This window comes from Convolutriloba macropyga, chromosome 7, assembly GCF_964194025.1.
Source record: "Convolutriloba macropyga chromosome 7, txConMacr16.3, whole genome shotgun sequence".
NCBI lineage: Eukaryota > Metazoa > Xenacoelomorpha > Acoela > Convolutidae > Convolutriloba > Convolutriloba macropyga.
In genome coordinates, this window is record NC_134474.1 from 62,346,104 (window position 1) to 62,372,160 (window position 26,057).

The 26,057-nt window shown below is 34.6% G+C and overlaps 2 protein-coding genes across 4 annotated transcripts in view; one reads left to right on the forward strand and one right to left on the reverse strand.

Moving 5' to 3' along the window:
* Positions 1–26,057, reverse strand: part of LOC142343227 (septin-2-like) — a 332,083-nt gene that overhangs the window by 183,439 nt on the left and 122,587 nt on the right. The gene's annotated exons all lie outside the window — the stretch shown is intronic.
* The window catches only part of LOC142343229 (uncharacterized), a 344,179-nt gene that overhangs the window by 67,929 nt on the left and 250,193 nt on the right, over positions 1–26,057 (forward strand). Inside the window, exons 12-18 of the mRNA XM_075395002.1 lie at positions 811–988; positions 3,959–4,089; positions 5,682–5,806; positions 6,063–6,120; positions 6,525–6,679; positions 19,049–19,172; positions 23,437–23,613. Coding sequence (XP_075251117.1) covers positions 811–988; positions 3,959–4,089; positions 5,682–5,806; positions 6,063–6,120; positions 6,525–6,679; positions 19,049–19,172; positions 23,437–23,613 — 948 coding nt within the window. The remainder of the gene's footprint in view (positions 1–810; positions 989–3,958; positions 4,090–5,681; positions 5,807–6,062; positions 6,121–6,524; positions 6,680–19,048; positions 19,173–23,436; positions 23,614–26,057) is intronic.

Consider the following 26,057-nt stretch of genomic DNA (forward strand, 5'->3'; position numbering starts at 1 on the left):
AGAATAGCTCGAATTTACCTCATATAAGTTGCTAATGATCCTTGCTGAATATTTTTGGTTTTTCTCTCAAATAACAAAAATAAAGGAGAACCAGCTTTTGCTTGGCTTGATTTCTCGGCGCCGAAATTATTTTTGAGTCTGCAACCCAATAACAGAGGAGGCTGTTTATGTAGTGAGACCACCCTGGGTCATATGCTATTTTTTTAATTTGTTAAATTGGGAAACCATGAAGCAACAGGTGGTCATTAGTTAATATACGACGATTGATTTCTACAGAAATTGTTATTATAATCATAAATTTTTAGCACCAAGAATATAATTCATTTAATACTCTAGTGATCAGAAGATTTTAAACCCAGCAAGATTTTTGTAGCCCAGCAGAACTTTTCAAAATTATAATTAGTTGTTCCAGCTATCTACAAAACAAAGACTCTTTCGAGGTTTGAATCCGCCAATCATTGTAGCAAGAACTGCTGATTAAATCAAGCGATGAGTAGTAATGTATAGGTTATACGGTGACTCTGATGAAGTCATTGAGAAAATCTGGCATAAGCGAGAACAGCGCCGTGGCTCGAGAGGAGAGACAAGATAGAATTTTGAAGTGACTTAAGCAGTAACGTAACCTTGTTTGAAACACGCACTTTGCAATTTTTAAAACTGCGACAGGGTGTATAAAATCTGGTATTTAAAAATCTGGCACTGCAAGGGTCTGGAATATCTGAAAACTTGCATGTGCGTGATTCAATGATAGTGCGATCATTTCAATACTGTAGCGTTGAAGTCGAAAAGAGCCCCTTTTTATGCTTGTAGTTCCTGGAGCACTGTGTGACCACAAGCCACCGTCTGGCCTCCCCCCGACTGAGTGCCTTCTCGTGCCAACCTAAGGCTCTCTTTGACAGTAGAGGACAAAAGGTCACCTCAGTTGGTATGCTTCAACAGGACCAACATTACTACTTGTCATTTGGAGAACCATTCAAGGAACCCATCAGTTAGTATTGAAATCAAGAATCAGTGATTAATTGATCAAGGAAAATGAGGGGAAATGGCAGTAGGGCTGGTAGGGATATTGTGCCTGTAAGTACGCAATCGTTCCACTCACATTTTTTTAGGGTTATCAAGAAAGAGTCAAAGTTTCAATGCAAGCGAATTCGTTTCTAAATTTGTTATATTGTAAATTTAGCCTAAATTTTGGGCTAAATTTGTAAATATTGGGTATGTATTTTCTACTCAGTTATTTTTAAACTCCATAATGAGGCAAGAACTTCTCTCATTGAGTACTTCTCTGAGATCAATGATATTCACAAAAGGCTAATTAAAATATCCATTTAATTTTTTCGCTCATATTACATTACCACATCTATAAAGTATCTGTTTTTTTTATATCTCAGCATCTTTTAAAACTGCATTTGCTTAGCCTCTGCAATTTCATGCCTGAAAATCAGTTTTTCACAAATTATTATAATTGTTCATCCATTTATTTAGAGATTAAATGAGGTATAAAATATGACGTGGGAAAAGAATAGCTGTAACGTAAAAATTTAAAAGCTCCCATTCTATTATCTGATTTAATTAATTCTATTAGTTTTTTTGACGAGACGTTTTCGCCGGCTAAAAATGAACCATTAACCATCTAAAAAGCATTTGAATTTAGTTGTTACAATTAGTCGACCGAGCAAACCTGAAATATTATTTTGTCGAATCTCACATGAAAAGAGCAGTTGCTCATTCGTGCCTCTATGTTACAGTTTGCAAAAAAACTTGAAGCAAATTACAGACGATTAATCGAGAAATTAGCAAGCTTTGTTCCAACACCTCGATTTACTTCTAATAGAATGTCACGTAATAATAAAAAAGACAGCTTCTATTGTATAGAAAAATGACGGTAAACTTCCTTAACGATACCGACGGTACATCCTCCGTGTTTGACTCAACGAGAAGCGGCAGGAATCAGTAATGTAGTCGAGGACTTTGCATTATGCCTTGGAATCCCTTTCAGCAAATTGCTTGCCAACTTCTGGATATATTCCGCGGAACATAAAAGTTATTTTGCTTTCTTTATATCCAATATAATACTCAAGCAGCTGGGAATAATGTTGTTTGGCTGTTGTTTTGTGGTCTGCATTTTGAAGGCTGCTTTTCAACTCGACAGCCCTCTTCCGGCCATGCGGATATAATTTGAAGTGCTTTATTATGAAGTGTTTTATCAGGTCTTCCTGCAAGGATAATGCCGAATGAGAACGGATTACTGCAGCAATTAGAAATAATACTCAGACGGTCCAGATGCCATCCAAAATTTTAATCCAACTTTCATCCTTTTTTCTAACAAACGCGCGGCCAAACTTTGTTTTGTTCCACTTGGATTGTTTCATAAGTGTCTAGTTTTTCAGTTTGTTTTTTGTAATTTATTTCAAATAGGGAACATAAAAGAGTTTATTGTTGTAATATTGTCAATTTTGGTAGGGGAGTAAAGATAGCAGGTAAATGATATTGGAAGAACATTTGTATCGCTATATAAATCGTGACGATTCCAAGTAGCAAAATTGTCTCAACCATGCCGAAAAGTCAATGTCTTGGAAAATAATTATTGACGTTTACATCAAAATGGAGCCAAAATATCAAAGTGATAGCATTTTTTTTGCTTTGGGTTTCCTTTTTCAAAAATATACAACTAAGTTTGTTAGTGAACGCAAAGTGATAGCTATTTTTAGACATCTCTTTGTTTTTACGACTCCAAGAAGGATATTGGTATTACAGATTGTTTTTAGCTGACAAAATGTTGTTCATGACTTGAACATTGACTTCTTTTTTATGGACATTAATTTCAGATTTAGAAGGTTGATCTCTAATTTCGAAAAATGGACTTAAAGTGTATCGTATCTTTTAATATTTAGTAATTTGGTACTGCTAGTTGTGCTCAAGGTCGAAAGGTCATTTTGATAATTGTTCGTGCCATAATAGTCCTATTTAACCTAAAAATACCACACCACCTGCCTACTTACCCCCGACACCTAACCTCGCAGCTTCAGACCCACCCTCGTCTGCCTTACCATATCCCGTACTTGCCTCCCTCCGCCTGCCTTATCTCCAGCTTACATCGCTCCTCTTACCTACCAGATCCCCCTCACCCGCTTACGACCATATGATGTTTGGATCCCAAATCTTCTTTTTGTTTATTCTTTTATATGCATTTTTGACTAAATTGCCTGGGCGACGTCATTGTTCACACTTAGTGGTGAGTGTTTTTGTTCATTTGCGTGATTCAGTTTCTTGTCACACGTGACTCAATCACTCTCAAAATTGAATTTCCTCACTATCAAAATGACTTTACTTCCTTTTTAGGAGACAAGGTCAACTGAGTGCGTGTCACTGTTTTGAAGGTTATTTGAGATTTAACATCTCGGCAATTAATAAAAAGACGAAAAAGTTTTCGTTTTCGATCTTTTTTTAACCGTTTTTAGAGTGTAGATCTACAAAGCTATCGCGGCTATTATCGGGCAATCTGCCAGCTATGTTTTAGTCTTTTTTACCATTATGATGGCATATAGTGATCCCTTCTCTTTACAGACTACGCAAACCACTACGTGCAAAAATGATCATAAGTTTATTCAACCATGTATATGAAAACCAAAACTTGGTTCGCATGGGAAGGTAATACGAACTGAATCATTACTGTACGCTTGTTGGTTCAAATAATTTGCATATTGTAAGATGAGGGTTTATGACCGTATTGTATGGCTGTCATTCTATTAATAAAGTTAATTTGAGCATAACTTATTTTTTATTAATTCCCTTTTTGTAGCAAAAATAAGTTTGCATGACCAAATATACATATCATGAAAAATATATACTTCAGTTTGAGTTTTATTCTGCTGATTCTGTTGGTTTTTGATTTTATGAGGATTCGTTCTGCTCTGAACATTATTTGATGCTTTTTTGAAACCAGATGTTGTTTGTTCAGCGCGAGTGGTGCAGATGAACTTGAATGAGAACAACTTTGGCCTCAACTCTGACCCAGGGGAAGTGGTGATTGCCTCTAAACTTCCCGGGACGAACAAGGCCAGTATCAGCCAGACATGGATACTCACGAAGGTAAACATCCGTTCTGCACATTTCTGTTGATAGTGTAGAATGAGGCAATTGGGAAAAACGAAAAAGTATAGCATTCTTTTTTACTTCATAGCGTCATTATCTTGGGATCCGATATTTTATGCATCCAAAACGAAATGTTTTTCTTAGCTGCCTTCAAAAGCAGAAAAGGCTATGTAAATGATAACATTCAGGTTTAATTCTCTATATCAAATTGATTAATGAAAATTTAAGAATTTGCCTAATAAGAACTATTGCAATAACTTCGTGTAGCGGTTGCAGTTCAAAACCCTTTTCGAAATGAACTACTCGTATACTGAGTAAGCAAGTTATTCGGCAACCTTTGTAATGAAAATAATCAGAAAAATTTCATCTATGACATTCTTTGGACGAACAATTGACATCAGATGTTAAATGGCTAAATCTAAAGTAATTGTTGTCAGCCGACTCATGCATTAATGACATCTGATGAGTACTATATTTTTTAAGCAACGACAAACAATTTTTCGGTCACAGAAGTAACATGACAGAAAATAAGCCTTAACTCAAATATAGTACTGAAGCGTGTAGTTGTGCACCAATTTTTTGCTAATATCTCCTTCTGCATGCATAATATGATGTTAGTGTGTTTGATTACATAAGGTTTCACTTTTGCCTGCCTAATTATCAGTTTTGAGTTCGAACTTTTAACCCGATATCGGGAAGCAGCTGTACTGATTCACATTGTGTGCTAAGGCAATTGTATTTTTTAACAATTTCAATAGCTGCGAAGCTGTAGATTGAACGTAGCTATATAGTGGAAAATAAACAATCAAATTGGAGCGCTGTTTTTTAAATATTTTTTCACTATTTTGAATGATTTCTGAGCTTGATTTTGCTAGCACAGAAACAGGAGTGACGTGCAAAATTGATTAGTTTTCTGGCGTTATTTTTTTCAATTTTAAAAGTAGAATTAGAAAACGGTGGACAACAAAATCGTTTTCTCGAAAGTGTTTTATTCTTTCACTCGAAAATCTGTTTTTTTTACAATTGAAAAGATCTGAATTGTATTGTGGCGCGAAGAGTCTTTTTGACTCGAAGAGAAGTATTAGTGCAGCGTCTTTTTTTAAAGGTAATTTTATCGGAAACAGGAAGTGAAATGCGTGAAAAAAGTCAAATTGCTAGAGGGCTGAAAGAAGAGTGAGTGGTTTTCTGTTCATGTCGCTTAATTTGCGATAGAAATGAAGCTTTGACGAACAAGAAAGAACGTAAGAATAAGTTATTAGAGAGGCCCAAGTTTGAGAACTTAAGACCAGTTGGTGCAATGGTTAGTTAGCACACTAGGCGTTCAGTTAAGAGATGCTGGATCAAATCCAGCACTGGTGCATTTTCACAGTAATTCCTCCTGCTTAATTCCCCCTAACAATGCCCACTAACAAACTTCTTCGTTCCTTTGACTTGCATGCGTTCTTCAATAATTACCCTATGAAGGCAATCATGCCAAATTATCGATATTCTTGTGATCCGGTAATATTTGGTTAGTTGAGGTTACATTTAACCTGGGAAGTCATCCTTCCTAATTCTTGGTGGGTAAATGGCTTTCCTATTTTCTATAGAGTGGTCAGATCTTGGCAAAGACAGGTGACAAACTGTGTCTGACTGTCTCTGATGACGTCACTCTTCCGTCCCCATTCATACAAGACAAGCAAACACTACTGCGCAAAGTCACTGTCGCGAAAAAGTTAGTATCAAAAAGTATATAAGTTTATTTTATGTAACTATATATCATGCAAAAATTGAACAATTCTTGCTTATTGTGTACGGTTATAGCGCAAAAAAGCATATTCGCGCCCACACCAACCCCCTCCCTCGTTTAATAGGTTTAGTTGGCATAGAACCTTTACGCCCCGCGCACGTGCTCTTTAAAGTTCTATTGTGGCATATGTTGCAGCTTTATGATATGCAACTGAAAAACTGCAATCGATGATATGTTTTAGTGAGAATAGAGCATCGCAGAACTTCATTCTAGATGAAAGAGGAACAATATCCTGTCGGGTGAGTGATTTCATTGAGAAGATATCATTTCAGAGTCATTATTTCTTCGCTTTTGCATCATCAGTGTAAAAAACAATTCATGGCTGATGCTATGGTTACAAAAAGGGTGAAATGGGTACAAAATTTCCGTATAAAAAACCCTGGATTTTTCAATTCAGTTGTTCTTGCTTATGCACACGCGTGAATAATCTAAGAAAAATTATATCTAAGTATTTCGTTCAGTGTCGTTTTTAGTTTTTCGTTCTATTTTTGTGTTGTAATGATTATATTTCATGAGTCGGTATGCAAGGTTCTCAAAGCTGTTAATTTGCGTTGTGAGTTGCAATAGAACAGATTGGGTTAAAATCCGCAAACTCAACAGTAAACCCATAAGCCCTCCTCATCTTTTTCCATGTTTGCTGTAGTCATCTGGCAGTGAACTGGTTCTGACATACGTGCATTGTGTTGGAGACAGTTATGGACCAATGGGAGGCAAGGGAGTGGATGAGTCATGTGGGCTAAATGGTCTTTTTCTCAGAAAGAGATTCCCTCCTACCTCCCCCCTCGCAACTTACCAGAGGTAATTCACAAACAACATCGTTGTAACCTAATGCTCAGCTAATCGGCTTCTTAAATAGCTCTTTTAAGTGAAATTTGATGAAAGGTTATATTTAGAAAGTGAACTGTTTCTAAATCCCTAGCTTCCGGAAACGGGAGAAGTTGTCATGGAACAGTTGTAAGTTTTTGTTTCTAAGAAATTCAGGCGAAATTTGTTTTAACAGAATTTAGTTTTCTTGCACTTTCTAACCGTCAAAAAATGTAATACAATTTCGCTCAGGTCAATTTGATTTCTTCCTAACATCTGAATAGAAGCCAAAGCAACTATTGGTTGCTGGACTTCTTCAGAACTTTTGTTTAACTAAAATGCCTGAAAAATTTATCGTTTTTCCATGGCCATTAATGATCCTACAAATAACATATGGGTTCAATCAATACTTTCATTTTAAAAATAGTCATTATAGCCGCGAAGCTGTAAGCTGAGCGTACCTATAATGCGGTGTTGCTGTTTTTTTTACAATTAAAAGAACTTGAATTCTATTCGGGCACCCTTTTTTACGACTCAAAGAAGAGTTTTGGTTTTCGGTATTTTTATAAGCTTGCAAGCTAAGCGAGCGAGAATTGTTTGTTCATGTGCGGCTTTTTCGAGCTGTTTCCTTCTGGTTTTAAATTTTTCCATGCCGTCTGAAAGGATAGGAAAAGAGTTTTTTTCTTAAAAATTTGACAAAAAATTGGGAAATTAAAGATGTTTCCCAGCTTATTATGGCGCGCCTACTATTTTTGCGCTCTTTTTTAGTCGCAATTACTCTAAACCAATTTTTAAGTCGGCTTGTGTAAGTGTGCCATCTGAAAAATTGATCAAATTTTTCTGTTTTTAGATCAGTTTTTACTTCTTGGCGAATTTTTCTTTTGCTATGTTCTCTGCTTTTATGTGTTGGCCTAAAGATAGTAGTTAATTAGAAAACTAGTGCTTCCGCCGAAGTCAACTTTGTGTGCTTTCTGGCATTCCTCAGATTATGTTTCTATATGATGTGTTCTGAGATTTTCATGAGTTGTGAAGTTAAATTGAAATGATGATTTTAGGCTCAACATAAATGTTTTATTCTAATTTTAAAATAGAGTGCAAAAACGATGTTTGACTAAAGTTTTGTTTTCCAGCAAGTGGTTTTTTGTTCTTATCCGGTAATTCGACACGGTTTTAACTCCTTTTTTAATTTAATTTGGTCAAATTTTTTCTACATGTTTTTTTTCCAAACCTTTCAAAGTTCACTCTGTGTCTAATTTTCTGATTAGTCGATGAAAATTCTTTGCACTTGTAGTTAAGATTTGGATGTTTATTTTGCTTTTGTCGTCTGACGCTTTCTTCGTTTTTGCACTTTACATTTGTTCACACAGTAAAGCTGAAAATGTTAAATTTTCCCTCTCTAATGGAGTTGGCGTGCGTGACGTCATTTCTCGTTCTCTCGAGCAAAAGTGTTCAGGTTATTTTTGTGAATCCATTTTGATCAGACTTACCTCAATCAATAAAATGACTTTTGCACTTTAAAACTTAAGTTTAATTTGGTTTAGTTTAAGATCAATGGAGCTGATATGTGAAGGAAAGGATCCTTATACAGAGGCTCCTCTGGAGTGAATTTTAGCAAGTAGTTCTATTTAGCGCTGGTGCTATTTACAAAGATTTTTGAGCAGTGGCTATAACTTCTTGCACTTATAACTGTATCTGTTTCTATCTGTATTATATGGCGCGCAAGCGTCTTCAGCAACTCTGACAATCTGCTGGCTTTTTTTAATTTTAATGAAGCATGTTTGTCGTGGTTCTCTGATCTTACATTCACATGAAAATATATCTCGCTTTAACATAAAAATATGTCTTGCATTGGCATAAAAAGGTTGTTCCGTTCTTTTTCGCTTCATTTAGAAATTTTAATTAAAAATTGATCTAAACGGGTAATGTATTCTCAATGAACTACACAACTCTCAAATTCGACCTTTTTGACGGTTCATTTCGAGGACTTTGCATTATGCCATGGAATCCCTTTCAGCAAATTGCTTGCCAACTTCTGGATATATTCCGCGGAACATAAAAGTTATTTTGCTTTCTTTATATCCAATATAATACTCAAGCAGCTGGGAATAATGTTGTTTGGCTGTTGTTTTGTGGTCTGCATTTTGAAGGCTGCTTTTCAACTCGACAGCCCTCTTCTGGCCATGCGGATATAATTTGAAGTGCTTTATTATGAAGTGTTTTATCAGGTCTTCCGGCAAGGATAATGCCGAATGAGAACGGATTACTGTAGCAATTAGAAATAATACTCAGACGGTCCAGATGCCATCCAAAATTTTAATCCAATTTTCATCCTTTTTTCTAACAAACGCGCGGCCAAACTTTGTTTTGTTCCACTTGGATTGTTTCATAAGTGTCTAGGTTTTCAGTTTTTTTTGTGTAATTTAATTCAAATAGGGAACATAAAAGAGTTTATTGTTGTAATATTGTCAATTTTGGTAGGGGAGTAAAGATAGCAGGTAAATGATATTGGAAGAACATTTGTATCGCTATATGAATCGTGACGATTCCAAGTAGCAAAATTGTCTCAACCATGCCAAAAAGTCAATGTCTTGGAAAATAATTATTGACGTTTACATCAAAATGGAGCCAAAATATCAAAAAATGGCATTTTTTTGCTTTGGGTTTCCCTTTTCAAAAATATTCAACTAAGTTTGTTAGTGTCCGCAAAGTGATAGCTATTTTTAGACACCTCTTTGTTTTTACGACTCCAAGAAGGATATTGGTATTACAGATTGTTTTTAGCTGACAAAATGTTGTTCATGACTTGAACATTGCCTTCTTTTTTATGGACATTAATTTCAGATTTAGAAGGTTGGTCTCTAATTTCAAAAAATGGACTTAAAGTGTATCGTATCTTTTAATATTTAGTAATTTGGTACCGCTAGTTGTGCTCAAAGTCGAAAGGTCATTTTGATAATAGTTTCATAATAGTCCTATTTAACCTAAAAATACCACACCACCTGCCTACTTACCCCCGACACCTAACCCCGCAGCTTCAGACCCACCCTCGTCTACCTTACCATATCCCGTATTTGCCTCCTTCCGCCTGCCTTATCTCCAGCTTACATCTCTCCTCTTACCTACCAGATCCCCCTCACCCCCTTACGACCATATGATGTTTGGATCCCAAATCTTCTTTTTGTTTATTCTTTTATATGCATTTTTGACTAAATTGCCTGGGCGACGTCATTGTTCACTCTTAGTGGTGAGTGTTTTTGTTCATTTGCGTGATTCAGTTTCTTGTCACACGTGACTTAATCACTCTCAAAATTGATTTTCCTCACTATCAAAATGACTTTACTTCCTTTTTAGGAGACAAGGTCAACTGAGTGCGTGTCACTGTTTTGAAGGTTATTTGAGATTTAACATCTCGGCAATTAATAAAAAGACGAAAAAGTTTTCGTTTTCGATCTTTTTTTAACCGTTTTTAGAGTGTAGATCTACAAAGCTATCGCGGCTATTATCGGGCAATCTGCCAGCTATGTTTTAGTCTTTTTTACCATTATGATGGCATATAGTTATCCCTTCTCTTTACAGACTACGCAAACGACTACGTGCAAAAATGATCATAAGTTTATTCAATCATGTATATGAAAACCAAAACTTGGTTCGCATGGGAAGGTAATACGAACTGAATCATTACTGTACGCTTGTTGGTTCAAATAATTTGCATATTGTAAGATGAGGGGTTATGACCGTATTGTATGGCTGTCAATCTATTAATAAAGTTAATTTGAGCATAACTTATTTTTTATTAATTCCCTTTTTGTAGCAAAAATAAGTTTCCATGACCAAATATACATATCATGAAAATTATATACTTCAGTCTGAGTTTTATTCTTTTGATTCTGTTGGTTTTTGATTTTATGAGGATTCGTTCTGCTCTGTACATTATTTGATGCTTTTTTGAAACCAGATGTTTGTTCAGCGCGAGTGGTGTAGATGAACTTGAATGAGAACAACTTTGGCCTCAACTCTGACCCAGGGGAAGTGGTGATTGCCTCTAAACTTCCCGGGACGAACAAGGCCAGTATCAGCCAGACATGGATACTCACGAAGGTAAACATCCGTTCTGAACATTTCTGTTGATAGTGTAGAATGAGGCAATTGGGAAAAACGAAAAAGTATAACATTCTTTTTTATTTCATAGCGACATTATCTTGGGATCCGATATTTTATGCATCCAAAACGAAACGTTTTTCTTAGCTGCCTTCAAAAGCAGAAAAGGCTAAGTAAATGATAACATTCAGGTTTAATTCTCTATAGCAAATTGATTAATGAAAATTTAAGAATTTGCCTAAAAAGAACTGTTGCGATAACTTTGTGTTGCGTCTGCAGTTCAAAACCCTTTTCTAAATGAACTACTCGTATACTGAGTAAGCAACTTATTCGGCAACCTTTGTAATGAAAATAATCAGAAAAATTTTATCTATGACATTCTTTAGACGAACAATTGACACCAGATGTTAAATGGTTAAATCTAAAGTAATTGCTCTCAGCCGACTCATGCATTATTGACATCTGACGAGCAACAAGAAACAATTTTTCGGTCGCAGAAGTAACATGACAGAAAATAAGCCTTAAGTCAAATATTGTACTGAGGTGTGTAGTTTTGCAACAATTTTTTGATAATATCTCCGCCTGCATGCATGATAGAATTACGATGTTAGTGTGTTTGAATAGATAGGTTTTCACTTTTGCCTGCCTAATTATCAGTTTTGAGTTCGAACTTTTAACCCGATATCGGGAAGCAGCTGTACTGATTCACATTGTGTGCTAAGGCAATTGTATTTTTTAACAATTTCAATAGCTGCGAAGCTGTAGATTGAACGTAGCTATATAGTGGAAAATAAACAATCAAATTGGAGCGTTGTTTTTTTAATATTTTTTCACCATTTTGAATGATTTCTGAGCTCGATTTTGATAGCACAGAAACAGTGGCGTGCAAAAATGATAAGTTTTCTGGCGTGATTTTTTTTTCTATTTTTTACTGTAGAATTAGAAAACGGTGTATAACAAAATCGTTTTATCGAAAGTGTTCTATTCTTTCACACGAAGATCTGTTTTTTTACAACTGGAAAGATCTGAATTGTATTGTGGTGCTGTCTTTTTGACTCGTTTTTTGATCGGTAATTTTATCGGAAACAGGAAATGAAAAGCGTGAAAAAGTCAAATTGCTAGAGAGCTGAAAAAAGAGTGAGTGATTTTCTGTTCATGTCGCTTAATTTGCTAGAGAAATGAAGCCTTGAATAACAAGAAAGAACGTAAGAATAAGTTATTAGAGATGCCCAAGTTTGAGAACTTAAGACCAGTTGGTGCAATGGTTAGTTAGCACACTAGGCATTCAGTTAAGAGATGCTGGATCAAATCGAGCACTGGTGCATTTTCACAGTAATTCCTCCTGCTTAATTCCCCCTAACAATGCCCCCTAACAAACTTCTTCGTTCCTTTGACTTGCATTCGTTCTTCAATAATTACCCTATGAAGGCAATCATGCCAAATTATCGATATTCTTGTGATCCGGTAATATTTGGTTAGTTGAGGTTACATTTAACCTGGGAAGTCATCCTTCCTAATTCTTGGTGGGTAAATGGCTTTCCTATTTTCTATAGAGTGGTCAGATCTTGGCAAAGACAGGTGACAAACTGTGTCTGACTGTCTCTGATGACGTCACTCTTCCGTCCCCATTCATACAAGAAAAGCAAACACTACTGCGCAAAGTCACTGTCGCGAAAAAGTTAGTATCAAAAAGTATATAAGTTTATTTTATGTAACTATATATCATGCAAAAATTGAACAATTCTTGCTTATTGTGTACGGTTATAGCGCAAAAAAGCATATTCGCCCCCACACCAACCCCCTCCCTCGTTTAATAGGTTTAGTTGGCATAGAACCTTTACGCCCCGCGCACGTGCTCTTTAAAGTTCTATTGTGGCATATGTTGCAGCTTTATGATATGCAACTGAAAAACTGCAATCGATGATATGTTTTAGTGAGAATAGAGCATCGCAGAACTTCATTCTAGATGAAAGAGGAACAATATCCTGTCGGGTGAGTGATTTCATTGAGAAGATATCATTTCAGAGTCATTATTTCTTCGCTTTTGCATCATCAGTGTAAAAAACAATTCATGGGTGATGCTATGGTTACAAAAAGGGTGAAATGGGTACAAAATTTCCGTATAAAAAACCCTGGATTTTTCAATTCAGTTGTTCTTGCTTATGCACACGCGTGAATAATCTAAGAAAAATTATATCTAAGTATTTCGTTCAGTGTCGTTTTTAGTTTTTCGTTCTATTTTTGTGTTGTAATGATTATATTTCATGAGTCGATATGCAAGGTTCTCAAAGCTGTTAATTTGCGTTGTGAGTTGCAATAGAACAGATTGGGTTAAAATCCGCAAACTCAACAGTAAACCCATAAGCCCTCCTCATCTTTTTCCATGTTTGCTGTAGTCATCTGGCAGTGAACTGGTTCTGACATACGTGCATTGTGTTGGAGACAGTTATGGACCAATGGGAGGCAAGGGAGTGGATGAGTCATGTGGGCTAAATGGTCTTTTTCTCAGAAAGAGATTCCCTCCTACCTCCCCCCTCGCAACTTACCAGAGGTAATTCACAAACAACATCGTTGTAACCTAATGCTCAACTAATCGGCTTCTTAAATAGCTCTTTTAAGTGAAATTTGATGAAAGGTTATATTTAGAAAGTGAACTGTTTCTAAATCCCTAGCTTCCGGAAACGGGAGAAGTTGTCATGGAACAGTTGTAAGTTTTTGTTTCTAAGAAATTCAGGCGAAATTTGTTTTAACAGAATTTAGTTTTCTTGCACTTTCTAACCGTCAAAAAATGTAATACAATTTCGCTCAGGTCAATTTGATTTCTTCCTAACATCTGAATAGAAGCCAAAACAACTATTGGTTGCTGGACTTCTTCAAAACTTTTGTTTAACTAAAATGCCTGAAAAATTTATCGTTTTTCCATGGCCATTAATGATCCTACAAATAACATATGGGTTCAATCAATACTTTCATTTTAAAAATAGTCATTATAGCCGCGAAGCTGTAAGCTGAGCGTACCTATAATGCGGTGTTGCTGTTTTTTTTACAATTAAAAGAACTTGAATTCTATTCGGGCACCCTTTTTTACGACTCAAAGAAGAGTTTTGGTTTTCTGTATTTTTATAAGCTTGCAGGCTAAGCGAGCGAGAATTGTTTGTTCATGTGCGGCTTTTTCGAGCTGTTTCCTTCTGGTTTTAAATTTTTCCATGCCGTCTGAAAGGATAGGAAAAGAGTTTTTTTCTTAAAAATTTGACAAAAAATTGGGAAATTAAAGATGTTTCCCAGCTTATTATGGCGCGCCTACTATTTTTGCGCTCTTTTTTAGTCGCAATTACTCTAAACCAATTTTTAAGTCGGCTTGTGTAAGTGTGCCATCTGAAAAATTGATCAAATTTTTCTGTTTTTAGATCAGTTTTTACTTCTTGGCGAATTTTTCTTTTGCTATGTTCTCTGCTTTTATGTGTTGGCCTAAAGATAGTTAATTAGAAAACTAGTGCTTCCGCCGAAGTCAACTTTGTGTGCTTTCTGGCATTCCTCAGATTATGTTTCTATATGATGTGTTCTGAGATTTTCATGAGTTGTGAAGTTAAATTGAAATGATGATTTTAGTCTCAACATAAATGTTTTATTCTAATTTTAAAATAGAGTGCAAAAACGATGTTTGACTAAAGTTTTGTTTTCCAGCAAGTGGTTTTTTGTTCTTATCCGGTAATTCGACACGGTTTTAACTCCTTTTTTAATTTAATTTGGTCAAATTTTTTCTACATGTTTTTTTTCCAAACCTTTCAAAGTTCACTCTGTGTCTAATTTTCTGATTAGTCGATGAAAATTCTTTGCACTTGTAGCTAAGATTTGGATGTTTATTTTGCTTTTGTCGTCTGACGCTTTCTTCGTTTTTGCACTTTACATTTGTTCACACAGTAAAGCTGAAAATGTTAAATTTTCCCTCTCTAATGGAGTTGGCGTGCGTGACGTCATTTCTCGTTCTCTCGAGCAAAAGTGTTCAGGTTATTTTTGTGAATCCATTTTGATCAGACTTACCTCAATCAATAAAATGACTTTTGCACTTTAAAACTTAAGTTTAATTTGGTTTAGTTTAAGATCAATGGAGCTGATATGTGTAAGAAAGGATCCTTATACAGAGGCTCCTCTGGAGTGAATTTTAGCAAGTAGTTCTATTTAGCGCTGGTGCTCTTTACAAAGATTTTTGAGCAGTGGCTATAACTTCTTGCACTTATAACTGTATCTGTTTCTATCTGTATTATATGGCGCGCAAGCGTCTTCAGCAGCTCTTCTGACAATCTGCTGGCTTTTTTTAATTTTAATGAAGCATGTTTGTCGTGGTTCTCTGATCTTGCATTCACATGAAAATATATCTCGCTTTAACTTAAAAATATGTCTTGCATTGGCATAAAAAGGTTGTTCCGTTCTCTTTCGCTTCATTTAGAAATTTTAATTAAAATTTGATCTAAACGGGTAATGTATTCTCAATGAACTACACAACTCTCAAATTCGACCTTTTTGACGGTTCATTTCAATATGTCCCAGTGAACTTAGTCTGTTGCTGATACTATTCAGTGAACCTAGATTTTTAACACTACTATTCAATGCAATTAGAACTATTTTTCTTAATAATGCCTTGAGCTTTTTGATTTAAAAAACTGTCATTCAGAAAGATAAATTAACCATGGTTCGCAAAGATAATTAAAGGTAAAAATTTTTTCGTTATTATAGCTGCGAAGCTGTAAGCTGAGCGGAGCTATATTGTGGGGCTCTTGGTTTTTTACAATTAAAAGAAATTGAATTGTATGGGGGCGCTGTCTTTTCACAAGATCTGTTCACACATTTTCATGATTTTTAAAGTCAAATTGGAGTAGTGATTTTGGTCTAATTTTTGCTCTAATTTTAAAGTAGAGTGAGAAAACGGTGTGTGAACAAAAATTCGCTTTCTCACTAGTGGTTTTCTGTTCACATGCGACAATTTCACTTTGGTTTTTACTGTTTTTCAATTTTTTGGATTGAATTTTTTTCTAAATGTTTTCTCAGTCGATTGATACTTCATTCTAGGCCTACTTTTTGGGTTGAACCAATTTTTTTCTCGCCAGTGGTGTTTTGTTCACATGCTGCAATTTCACTTTGATTTTTACTGTTTTTTTCGATTTTTTGGATTGGATTTTTCAAGTGGTTTTTCCCAATCCATTCATAGTCCGTTCTAGGTCTAGTTTATTGTTTATTCAATGAAAATTATTTGAACTGTACATCAGGATTTGTCCTGCTATGTTTTTTGTTTCGTCGTCTGACACTCTTTTTCGTTTTACATTTGTTCATACAGCAAAGCTGAAAAAGTCAAATTTTCTGAATGACTTCTTCCTCTCACTAACGGTTGGCTTTTGCGCGCGTGTCGTCCTTTCTCACTCTTTTTAGCAATAGTTTTTCGTGATTAGATTTGATCATAAGTGTCTTACCTCACTCAATAAAAGTGACTTTGCACTTAAAAAATTTAAGTTAATTTTGATTTAGTTTAAGGTCTAAGGAACTCATATGTGTAATAACTGAAACTTAATTTTAATTTGAATCGGTTTAATGGTAAAGGTTTCATATTTGTAATAAAGTTTCCTAATGAAAAGGCTTCTGCGCAATGAATTTCAACGAGATTTATCGTTTTATCGCCGATTTTGTACATAGCTTTTTGCGCGGCGTCGATAACTTTTTCAACTTATATATACGGCACGCAAGTCTTTTTTCACAGCTCATCCGTCAATCTGCCAGCTATGTTATTTTTTAAAACTAAAAATTCCAACTGAAACATCTACTTTTTGAATTGTTCTAGAGAAATTTGTTTCATTATCACCAGTTTATGTTCGGGGCATTTCTGTTTTTGATTTGTTCTTATCCTCAGTCAATTATTTTGTCTCCAAAATATAGGCCCAGAAATATTTCATTGCCATGGACATTTTGATCTAGAAACTGTCAGTTCTGATCGAAAATATGCACAAATTATTAGAGAAACAGAGATAATACACAACGGAAAAACAATTTACAAAAATTGATATTCAAAAGTTTTTTCGGATTTTTCCAAAAACCTTCAAACGTCACTTGTTTCTACAGCGGAAATTTGCTGTTCTTGCAATTTATGTGTTCCTGTCATCACTTCAGTCAAACTGTTTTGTGTTTAATTGTTCTTGAACGAAGTGAATAGCAATTATTGTAAACGTGTTGGTACTTTTTCATGCAAATTTATTGTTTGACCGTTTTGCGCTTTTTTCTAGAACAATCTTTGTCTTCTCAAGTGAATTTTTCACGCTTTTTGTTCTTCAGTTTGAGTGATCTCTATTGTTTACACTCCGAAATAAAGCTTAATGCTAAAATAGAAACGATTGCAGCATAGCAACAAACAGGGACTGATAGAGTGGGCAGTGCTCTTTTTGAGTGATCGGGAGGTCCATGGTTTGAATCCGGATGTGTTTAACTGTTTTTCCATCCGCTTGTTGTTCGGGAGCCATTTTTCCGACTTTATTCGGCTTATGTTTAATATTGCAGTCCGCTAAAGGACAATCTCGAGAGTATTTAGAAAAGTTCAAACTGAGATTGAGTTTGTTTTTACAACACTTCTTGTTATTGTTTTGTTATAGTTCACGTTTTTCTTAAAAAGATCAAAATATTGCTCCCACTTTAAGCTAATTGTTTGCATAAAGTTGTCAAGTACCATTTTTTGCCCATCTGTTTAGCGATTTTTTAATAGTTTTTTTTCTTTTTAGTCATTGGCAGCAATTTTTGTTGCATCCCTTTTAGGCAAGATTGTTTACTAATCACATATATTTTATGGGCTGACAATGTTGGTGTTTTTGTTTTCATAGGAGCTTGAAAAATTTTATCACAAAAAGTCATAGTCGGTTAAGGAATGATATTTTAGTTGCTATTCATTACGGATTTAAAGAGCACGCTTTCTTTTTTATAAAAAAAGTTTATAATTTCAGGAATAACAGGTGCGCATCAAATCTATGTTGCGTACTTGAGTACTTTAAAGATTTGAAAATGTTGGTAAATTCAAGAGTTACGAAGACATTTTTTATATGAAGTTTTGAGCAATAGTTGTTTACTGCTTGAATGCCTCCTAAAGGGATACAGAATGCGCTTTTCCCCCGTCATGCATAATTTGGTTGGGTAGAATTTCAAGCATTTTAATTTCAATTATTTTCTCAGTCTTTTCAATATGGACATTTAAAAATTTATTTCTTTGTTCCGTACGGTTTTTTCCTTGTGCAACTGAAATTGTTTCACATCTGTTTAAAATACAGAGTTTAAAACTATGTCTTCATTTTTTCCTAAAGTTTTGCATGTAATTGAAAAAGAATTTTCCAGATATCGTTTTTTTTCGGCGTAGAGAATTTTTATTTAAATTTGCCAAGTTTTCAAAATTGTTTCTAACTGTTGTTTTAATTAATTTTTAAAAGAATTAAAAACGTATTTTTTCAGAATAAAAAACCGTTTTGGTCAGTTTTCCAACAATTGTTGCAAGCAATTACTGGCTGAGAATTGTTAACTCACTCATGTTGAACAATTTGTATACTTTAAAATTTTGATATGTTACCTATTCATCGTTGTATTTGTTGCCAACAGAAGACAAGATTTATTTTTTTACATTCTTTTCATATGAGACGGCTACTGAAAGGTTTTTCGATTTATTTTAGCAGATTTGAATTGCGAATAATTATTTGAATTATGATTATTGTACAATTATTTAAACAGATATTTTTGTTACTTGTAAATGTAATTTACTTTTTCAAAAATAAACCAAACAATTGCGTTTATAAATGCTGATGTTTCTATCTCTATTTTCTTTTTTCGGATGACAAAATCGTTCCAATAAAATCGTTCCAAGTAAAATTGCCATGTTTTAACCAAAACACGAATTTGTTCGTCACGCTCATGTTTCAACAAGCTTTTAGTAGTTTCCAATCTAGTAATTGAGGAATATAAATACATGAGGTCATAATATTTCATATTTTATTTTGTTGCTTTGATCCTAATTGAATAAATGAAAGCTCTTATCTGCTTTCTATCTTTTAATGATATGATGTATTTAACGACTTTGGTTAACAGATGGATGTTTTATAATTTTGACGCCAATAGTTTAAATCCTTCCGATTTGGGCAATTTTTTATTTTGTTAAGTATGTTAAAGTTATTTGTGTAAATTTAAAGTTATTGAATCATAGATGCCGATATTTTTGTTCCGGTTTTCGTTTACCTGTTTTCACTTTAGGTTCGGACTGAAGCAAGAGTCGTTCCGTGGGATTGGGGAGTACCGCAAGTGTGGCATCGAAAACCCACTCTGGGCCAAAATGGCACTCACCTGGCCTATTGACACTAATGGAGACTTTGTCCAGGTTTGTTCTCGATTAGACGCCTTAAAGGAAGACCCCACCCCCCCCCCCCCCCCAGAAAATCATAGTCCGCATTGTGGTTTGTTCACGGTTTTATAGAGGGGTAGGGCTAACCGTTCTATGGCGACTGACCTGTGGGGGGGGGGGGAGAAGACCCCTCATTTCTAGTAGCCGCGCTTTTTCTATGGCCGACCTTAATTTGAATGAAAAAAAAATAACTAATCAGTAGTCATGTCTGCTTAACTTTTATTAAAATAACTTTTTCGAACTCCTCCTAAATTCTAGAGGGTGAGAAAACGAATGAACCAATTCTATTGCGGTGGACTTTTTATCACAATATATTTTGACACGGAACAACTCTGACAGTATTACTCATACAACTCATTTTGTCATGGAATTTGATAACGAGTTCAATATGCTTTGTTGAAGTGCTGAAGTTGTCTCCAGAAGAATGTGTTGAAAAGTGGGGACATTTTATAGGACATATATGCAGTTTATAATAGAGATTTGTTGAATGAACTCAAATATCGAAGTTCTGAGTTTATATAAGGAATGTGTTGAAAGGTTGTGAAACTTGTGTAGAATCGCGTTCAAAATTATGTAAGAGATGCAATGCATGCAGTTGTTTTCAAGTCTTTCAAAGTGTTCAATTTTGGACAGAGACGAGATGAAAAATGTGCTGAATTGTTGTGAGAAATGAGTTGACAATTGCTGAAAATGTATTAATCAACGCTCAACACTTTGAACAAAATTTTAGCGTAGTAAAAACGCCTTATTTTTTTACATGATTTTCCGCCAATATCTAGTCACACCTTGGATTGGATCACATTGTGGAGTAACAAATTGGGCAAAGACAAATTTAGCTTCTTTTCCGTTGGCTTTTCAGTTTCGAATCTAAAATTAGTAAAAAGGAGTTGGAATCAAACTGAAAAATCTGGCTATTTTTATCATAGCAGCTGGCTTTCTAACTATAAAATTCGGTTGTCTGGACAGTGAGAAACGCAATTGATAAATTTTAGTGCGATGGACGTTTTAAACTCATTATATACTGGCACGAAACAATTATGAGTGTAGGTTGTCCAACTTCTGGAAATGTTGAGTGTATACCAAAGATATTCTGAAAAGTGTGTTGAATATGTGTAAAAGTGTGTTTGAAGAGTGCTGAATGTGTATTTGTTCAGCGCTTGAAACTAACGTTTTTTTTCAAATTTTTCTTAGTTGTCCTCTTATATCTGCTATCTTGACCTGGAATTGAATCACCATCGAAACAATAACAATTGGGAGCAAAGATGTGTTTTATTTCAAAATTGTACTTCTTTTTCAGATTCCAGACTTAGAACTAACTCATTTTTAAGATGTAAAAATTAACACTTGGCAAAATCATATCATCTGGTTTATTGGTTTTTATTTAGTCCTCTCTTCATAAAATGCTAAATGATGTAGACTTTCCAATCTTTGAACAATTTGAAGAGGATAAATATTGTCAGCGTAAGTCAATTTAGACAATAACAATTAGAAGCGAAAACAAATAAAACAAAAATTGAAATTTTTTAGCTGTTGTGTATGAAAATTTTCTTAAATTAGAATTGTTTAAATTTTGGGCGTTAAAAATTTTTGGGCGTCAAAAAAGGTCAACAAATTGTCATTCGTCTCTAATTTTAAGTTTTTAAAAAGTTTTTCAGGAAAAAAACTTTTATCCCGCTGTGTTCAATAAATTGGACACACTCATTTTATAATTTTACATATTTTTTCAATTTTTTTTCACCCGGGTTGGACCCCCAGTTTCATCGGTGGACCATTGTTATTTCATAGTAACTTCTAAATTCATCGATGGGGCTTTGTAATTTCATAAAACTTAACTTTCCATCAATGGATCACGATGTGGAGTTACTTGTCCTTAAGTGCACTTCTGTCATATAGTTTTCAGGAATGTTTCACTAAAAAGCATTTCCAATACGTACGGGGGTGGAGTGGTGGGGATTTTCTTTGACCCAGTGATTTTTATGACGAAATTTTGGATGATTCTAGGGGGGGGGGATTTTTGATGGATTTTCTTTGACTCAGTGAAATCCTATCGATAGAGTTTCTATGATCTAGTGAAATCACATTGATGGATTTTCTATGATCCAGTGACTTCCCATCGATGAATTTTTTATGACCCAGTGAAATCCCTCGATGAATTTTCTATGATCCAGTGAAATCACATCGATGGATTTTCTATTATCCAATGACGTCCCATCGATGGATTTTCTATGACCCAGTCAATTTCCATCGATGGACTTTCTACAATCCAGTAAAAATCAGAGCTTTCCCATCGATTGATTTTCTATGATCAGAGAAAAAGTGGTAATTAACCATCGATGACCCATCGTTGGACTGTTTATGAAATTTCTGTGATCCCTCGATGGGATTCACTGGGAGCTCAACCCGGGCATCTACTAGCTAAGCAAAGATTTGAAAATCGAAATTTTAAAACCCGACAAACTTGGTTCTTGGATCAGTATTTATCTCCTCGACAGAACGCTAATTTTGAGGCGCGTAGAAATAAAAAAATAAGCAAACATTTCATAATTAGATCTTAAATTAAAACTGTGCACTTATTTTGATCTCTCTCCATGGGTTTTCTTGATTATCCTTAACAAGATCGAAAAAGTTGCGCTGATTGGGGATAACGATCCGTTTGACCCTGCAACGTTCATTACAGACAACCCTCCTTTTACAATGTGCTACACTTGATGAGCGTTCTTATAGAACTTATATAATGATAAATTCATTCTCAAACTGATACCAAATGGCAGAATAAAACTACAATCAGTAAGTTATCTGTTTGCAAGACCACCATTATACTATTACTCTCGGTTCTTGATATTTTTTGATATATTTTTACGATATATATTACGAGTCTTGATATATTTTGAGAGCATTTCTGTTACCAAAAGATAAAAGATAGCGAGTAATTCAGGATTCTCATACATGTACACATCTCTAATACTATGCTAATGGTTTTTTCTAATGGTTTTTTGTCAAGTAGTAGAATATTTTTTAATACACTTATGTCATACTTCACGAAAACTTTGCAGAGGATCCTGACTCGAACGTTAATGGACTTTTTATTTTGTTTTCTAAGTCTTATTTCAGTTTTCAAAAGTTGATTTCTTTTCACCGGTTCAAAAAGTGTGTGAATTTCTTCGGGGCTTATGTAGCTATTTACCACTGGATGGGCATGTGTTTGTCTTAAAACAGCTGCCAGAAGCTTCAAAAGCTCGTAGACATGAAGATCCCATTGCATGCTACGGTTCATCTGTTGCTCAGCCAGAATTTACTGAAGAAGAAAGCGTGAGTGTAAAGTACCCACCTCTCAATGACGCGGAGCTGAACAAAAAATCTCAAAAGTACACAAAATGCAATCGGCAAATTCAACATGTTAGAAATCTGTTTAAATGGTCGTTTTTTTTTAAAACCGAAGAGGTTATGTGTTATGATAGAATTTTAAATCGGGCTCAAAAGTTTTTGAGCTTTTTCGGATTAATGACCTTTTCGGTGAATTAAGCTGACCATAGTCATGTACATTCATATAATGATTTGTTTGCAGAACTGATATTTTTTCTTTAGGTCTTCGGTTCCTCGAACAACAGAACATTTTTTTTGAAAGTGCGTACTCTTTTTCAAATAAGCATCGTAGACTTTTTTAGTGTCATCGGATTACGTCTCACTACATTTTTTGCTGTTTGGCAAAATGTTTTCATCGCCGCATTTTGCTTCTATTTTTACCTGTTTGTGTCAGAATGAAAAATTTCGATATAATTACGATATGAATTACGATATAAATTATAATAATTATGATAATTTGATAAACGTTCCTTATGAATATGATGTTTCCATGTTTCTGATCTTCATAAGATATTCAATGACATAAGTTTTGTACAGTTCAGTTTGATACAGTGAAACACTTACATTCAAGTTTTGAAATGCCAGACCTCTGCCGTTCCAGTGTCTACAATGCCAGATTTTCCTATTTACAGTGCCAGATTTCAAACTTGCGAGTCTGTGTTTCAAGCCAGGATGTGTTACGTGATTCTGCAGAAGTCGCTTCGAAATTCGGATTTAGATCTTGAACCTCTTCGCAGTTCTCGGCGAGTGCCAGATTTTCTTTGATTTCATCAAGAGTCACGTGATCTATATGTTAAAAAATGGTTTGGGACTTTTGTGTCACTACAGGTTTCCGTTGAATTTAGTTACCAATAACTGTAATTGTGGTCTGGTTTAGGACTTGAAGTGGCCAATCACGTGCTATCTGATGTGTGATTCGCCTCCTCTCCAAGACACATCTGCAAGGTCAAAAGAGAAGGCTTCTTCAACACCATTGAGACTGCGTGTACTTCTAAATGGCTGCTCTGATCCTGTGTCAATGGCACACGTGGTAATGGCTCCCGACATGTCACAGGTATTTTGCTCGTGAATAACTACTTGCGTGTAAAAAAAAATTATAAACAGTTTAACAATTTTAGTGATGATAATATTTCTGGTATCCAAATTTTTCAATTCAATTTCTGGTTTCTGTTGGGGGGGTGGGGGTATGTTTTTGGTCAGTCTGTTGACCTGGCATGAAACTTAAGATGTAACTAGCAATCATTTATAACTAGCAATAACTACTCTAATATCTCGCAGGACTGGAGGCAAAACTGGGCTGCGTTTGTTGAAAGCTGAATCTGCTTCTTCTTCTTCCAATGTTTTTGCGTACAGGAACTTTAAGCCAGTCTCTTTTTTGTTCCGTCATTTTTGGCATGTTGCTATCGTTTGCTGAGAGAAAAAGAGTATAATTGAGAAGATCTGAGAAACTGGATCAATCGTTGAAGAGATACTTTAAATTTTTTTTGTCTTGAGACAAAAATTTGGGCTGCGAATTTTTCTTTCTTTTTTACTATTAGTTCTTCAATTACGCAATGTGGTGAATATTATCAAAGTCAAAGCATCAAAATCAAAAGAGACGGAATAAATCAATAAGCCCGGTCATTAAGTCACAATGCATTAAGTTATCAAAGTACATTAGAGCGATTGCTATCTGATATTAGTATTAAGCTTGATACCCCTCAGCTTAGAAGCTGAAGTAAGTATAAGTTTAGAATCTAACTGAAGCTGCGCACTGAATTAGAACAATTTTTGAAACTCATTAAAAATTTAGGCAAATTTTGTCAATAATAATTGCTCCTTTTTTCCTTTTCTGTTTCAATCCCGATTAGCGAGTCAACGGTGGCTATTTTTCGGCACTCTGCCGGCATTTTTTTAAATAGAAAAACTACTAAGTCGGCTAAAAACTGTAATTTTGGTTACTACGGTTAAACGACGAATTTTCCTCTTTTTATCTTTTCTTCGATATTTCCCCACCTCAAGCACTTACTTATTTTTTTTGTGTATAATTTATTTATTTCAAATTGGTCTGATGTTGGCATCAAAAACGTTTAGATTTGTTTGATTCAAATTAATCTTGATTATTCTGAGAAAATGAGTAAGTTAACAAAAATATGTAAAATTTCACGGAATGAGGAAAACAAAAGCAATTCATTGCTTCAGTCGGATTTTGAAAATGGAGTATATTGAATTATTTAAGTTTCAACATCCGACATCTATTGTTTTTTTCTTGAGGAAGGTTAAATTTGCTTGATAATGGCAACCAATTAATTGATCAATTTGTCAAAAAGATTGTCGGGGTTGCCAGGAAGGTTTTCATTACTTATTGGCCTTAAACGAAAAAGTTGTCAGTTTTTAGAAAAACATACCGAAAGCTTTTTTACAGTAAATATAAAAGTTTTTTTTTGTTTTTTGTTTGTTTCCTTTGTGGTTTTAACGTTAAAACTAAATGTCACAATCTAGATATGGAATTGGTTATTTAAATTGTGTCTGATGTTGGCATCCAAAAATTTAGATGTATTTGATTCAATTGAATTTTGATTCAATTGAGAAAATGAGGAATATAACGAAAATAGCTCGATCTTGACGTAATGACAAAAACAGAAACAATTCATTGCCTCTGTTGGATTTTAAAATTGAACATAAATTTGAGTTCTTCCAGTTTCAACATACGACATAGATATTTTTTCTTTTAGAATTCTAATTTTGCTTGATACTGGCAATCAATTTATTTATCATTTTGTCAAAAAGATTGTTAAAGTTTCATGAACGTTTTCATCTCTGAGCGGCCTTAATAACAAAAAGTTTGCAAAATTTTGAAAAAAATTGTTCTTGAAACTTACAAGCAAGATAAAGTTATTTATTCATTGTTTTTTTTTACTTTTGTTGGTTTAACGAGAGATCTAAGTGTCACAATCTAGATCTAGAACTGGTTAATTTGAAGTGTGTCTTATGTTGGCATGAAAAAAGTATAGATGTGTGTGAATCAATTTAATCTTGATTGAATTGAGAAAATGAGTAGGTTATTAAAAATATCTAGATCCTTACGGAATGAGGAAAGCAAAAACTATTGGTTGACTCAGTCGGGCTTGAAACGAAGTATTTTGAGGTATTTTAGTTTCAACATCCGACATCTAAAACTTTTGCTTTCAGAATAGTAAATTTGCTGGATGCTGATAATCTTTTATTTGGTCAATTGTCAGAATGATTGTTAAGTTTCCAGGAAGGTTTTCTTCAATGAACGGCCTCCATAACGAATGAGTTGTCAGTTTGTGGAAAGAATTACTTCTGAAAACTTCTGTTATTGTGAAGATTAATATATATTTTTTTAATTATTACTTTTGTTGGTTTAACGTGAAAACTAAGTGTCACAATCGAGATTTGGAACTGGTTATTTCAATTGTGCCTGATGTTGGCATCAAATAATTTACATATATTCGATTCAAATTAATCTGGATTACACTGAGAAGATGAGAAAGT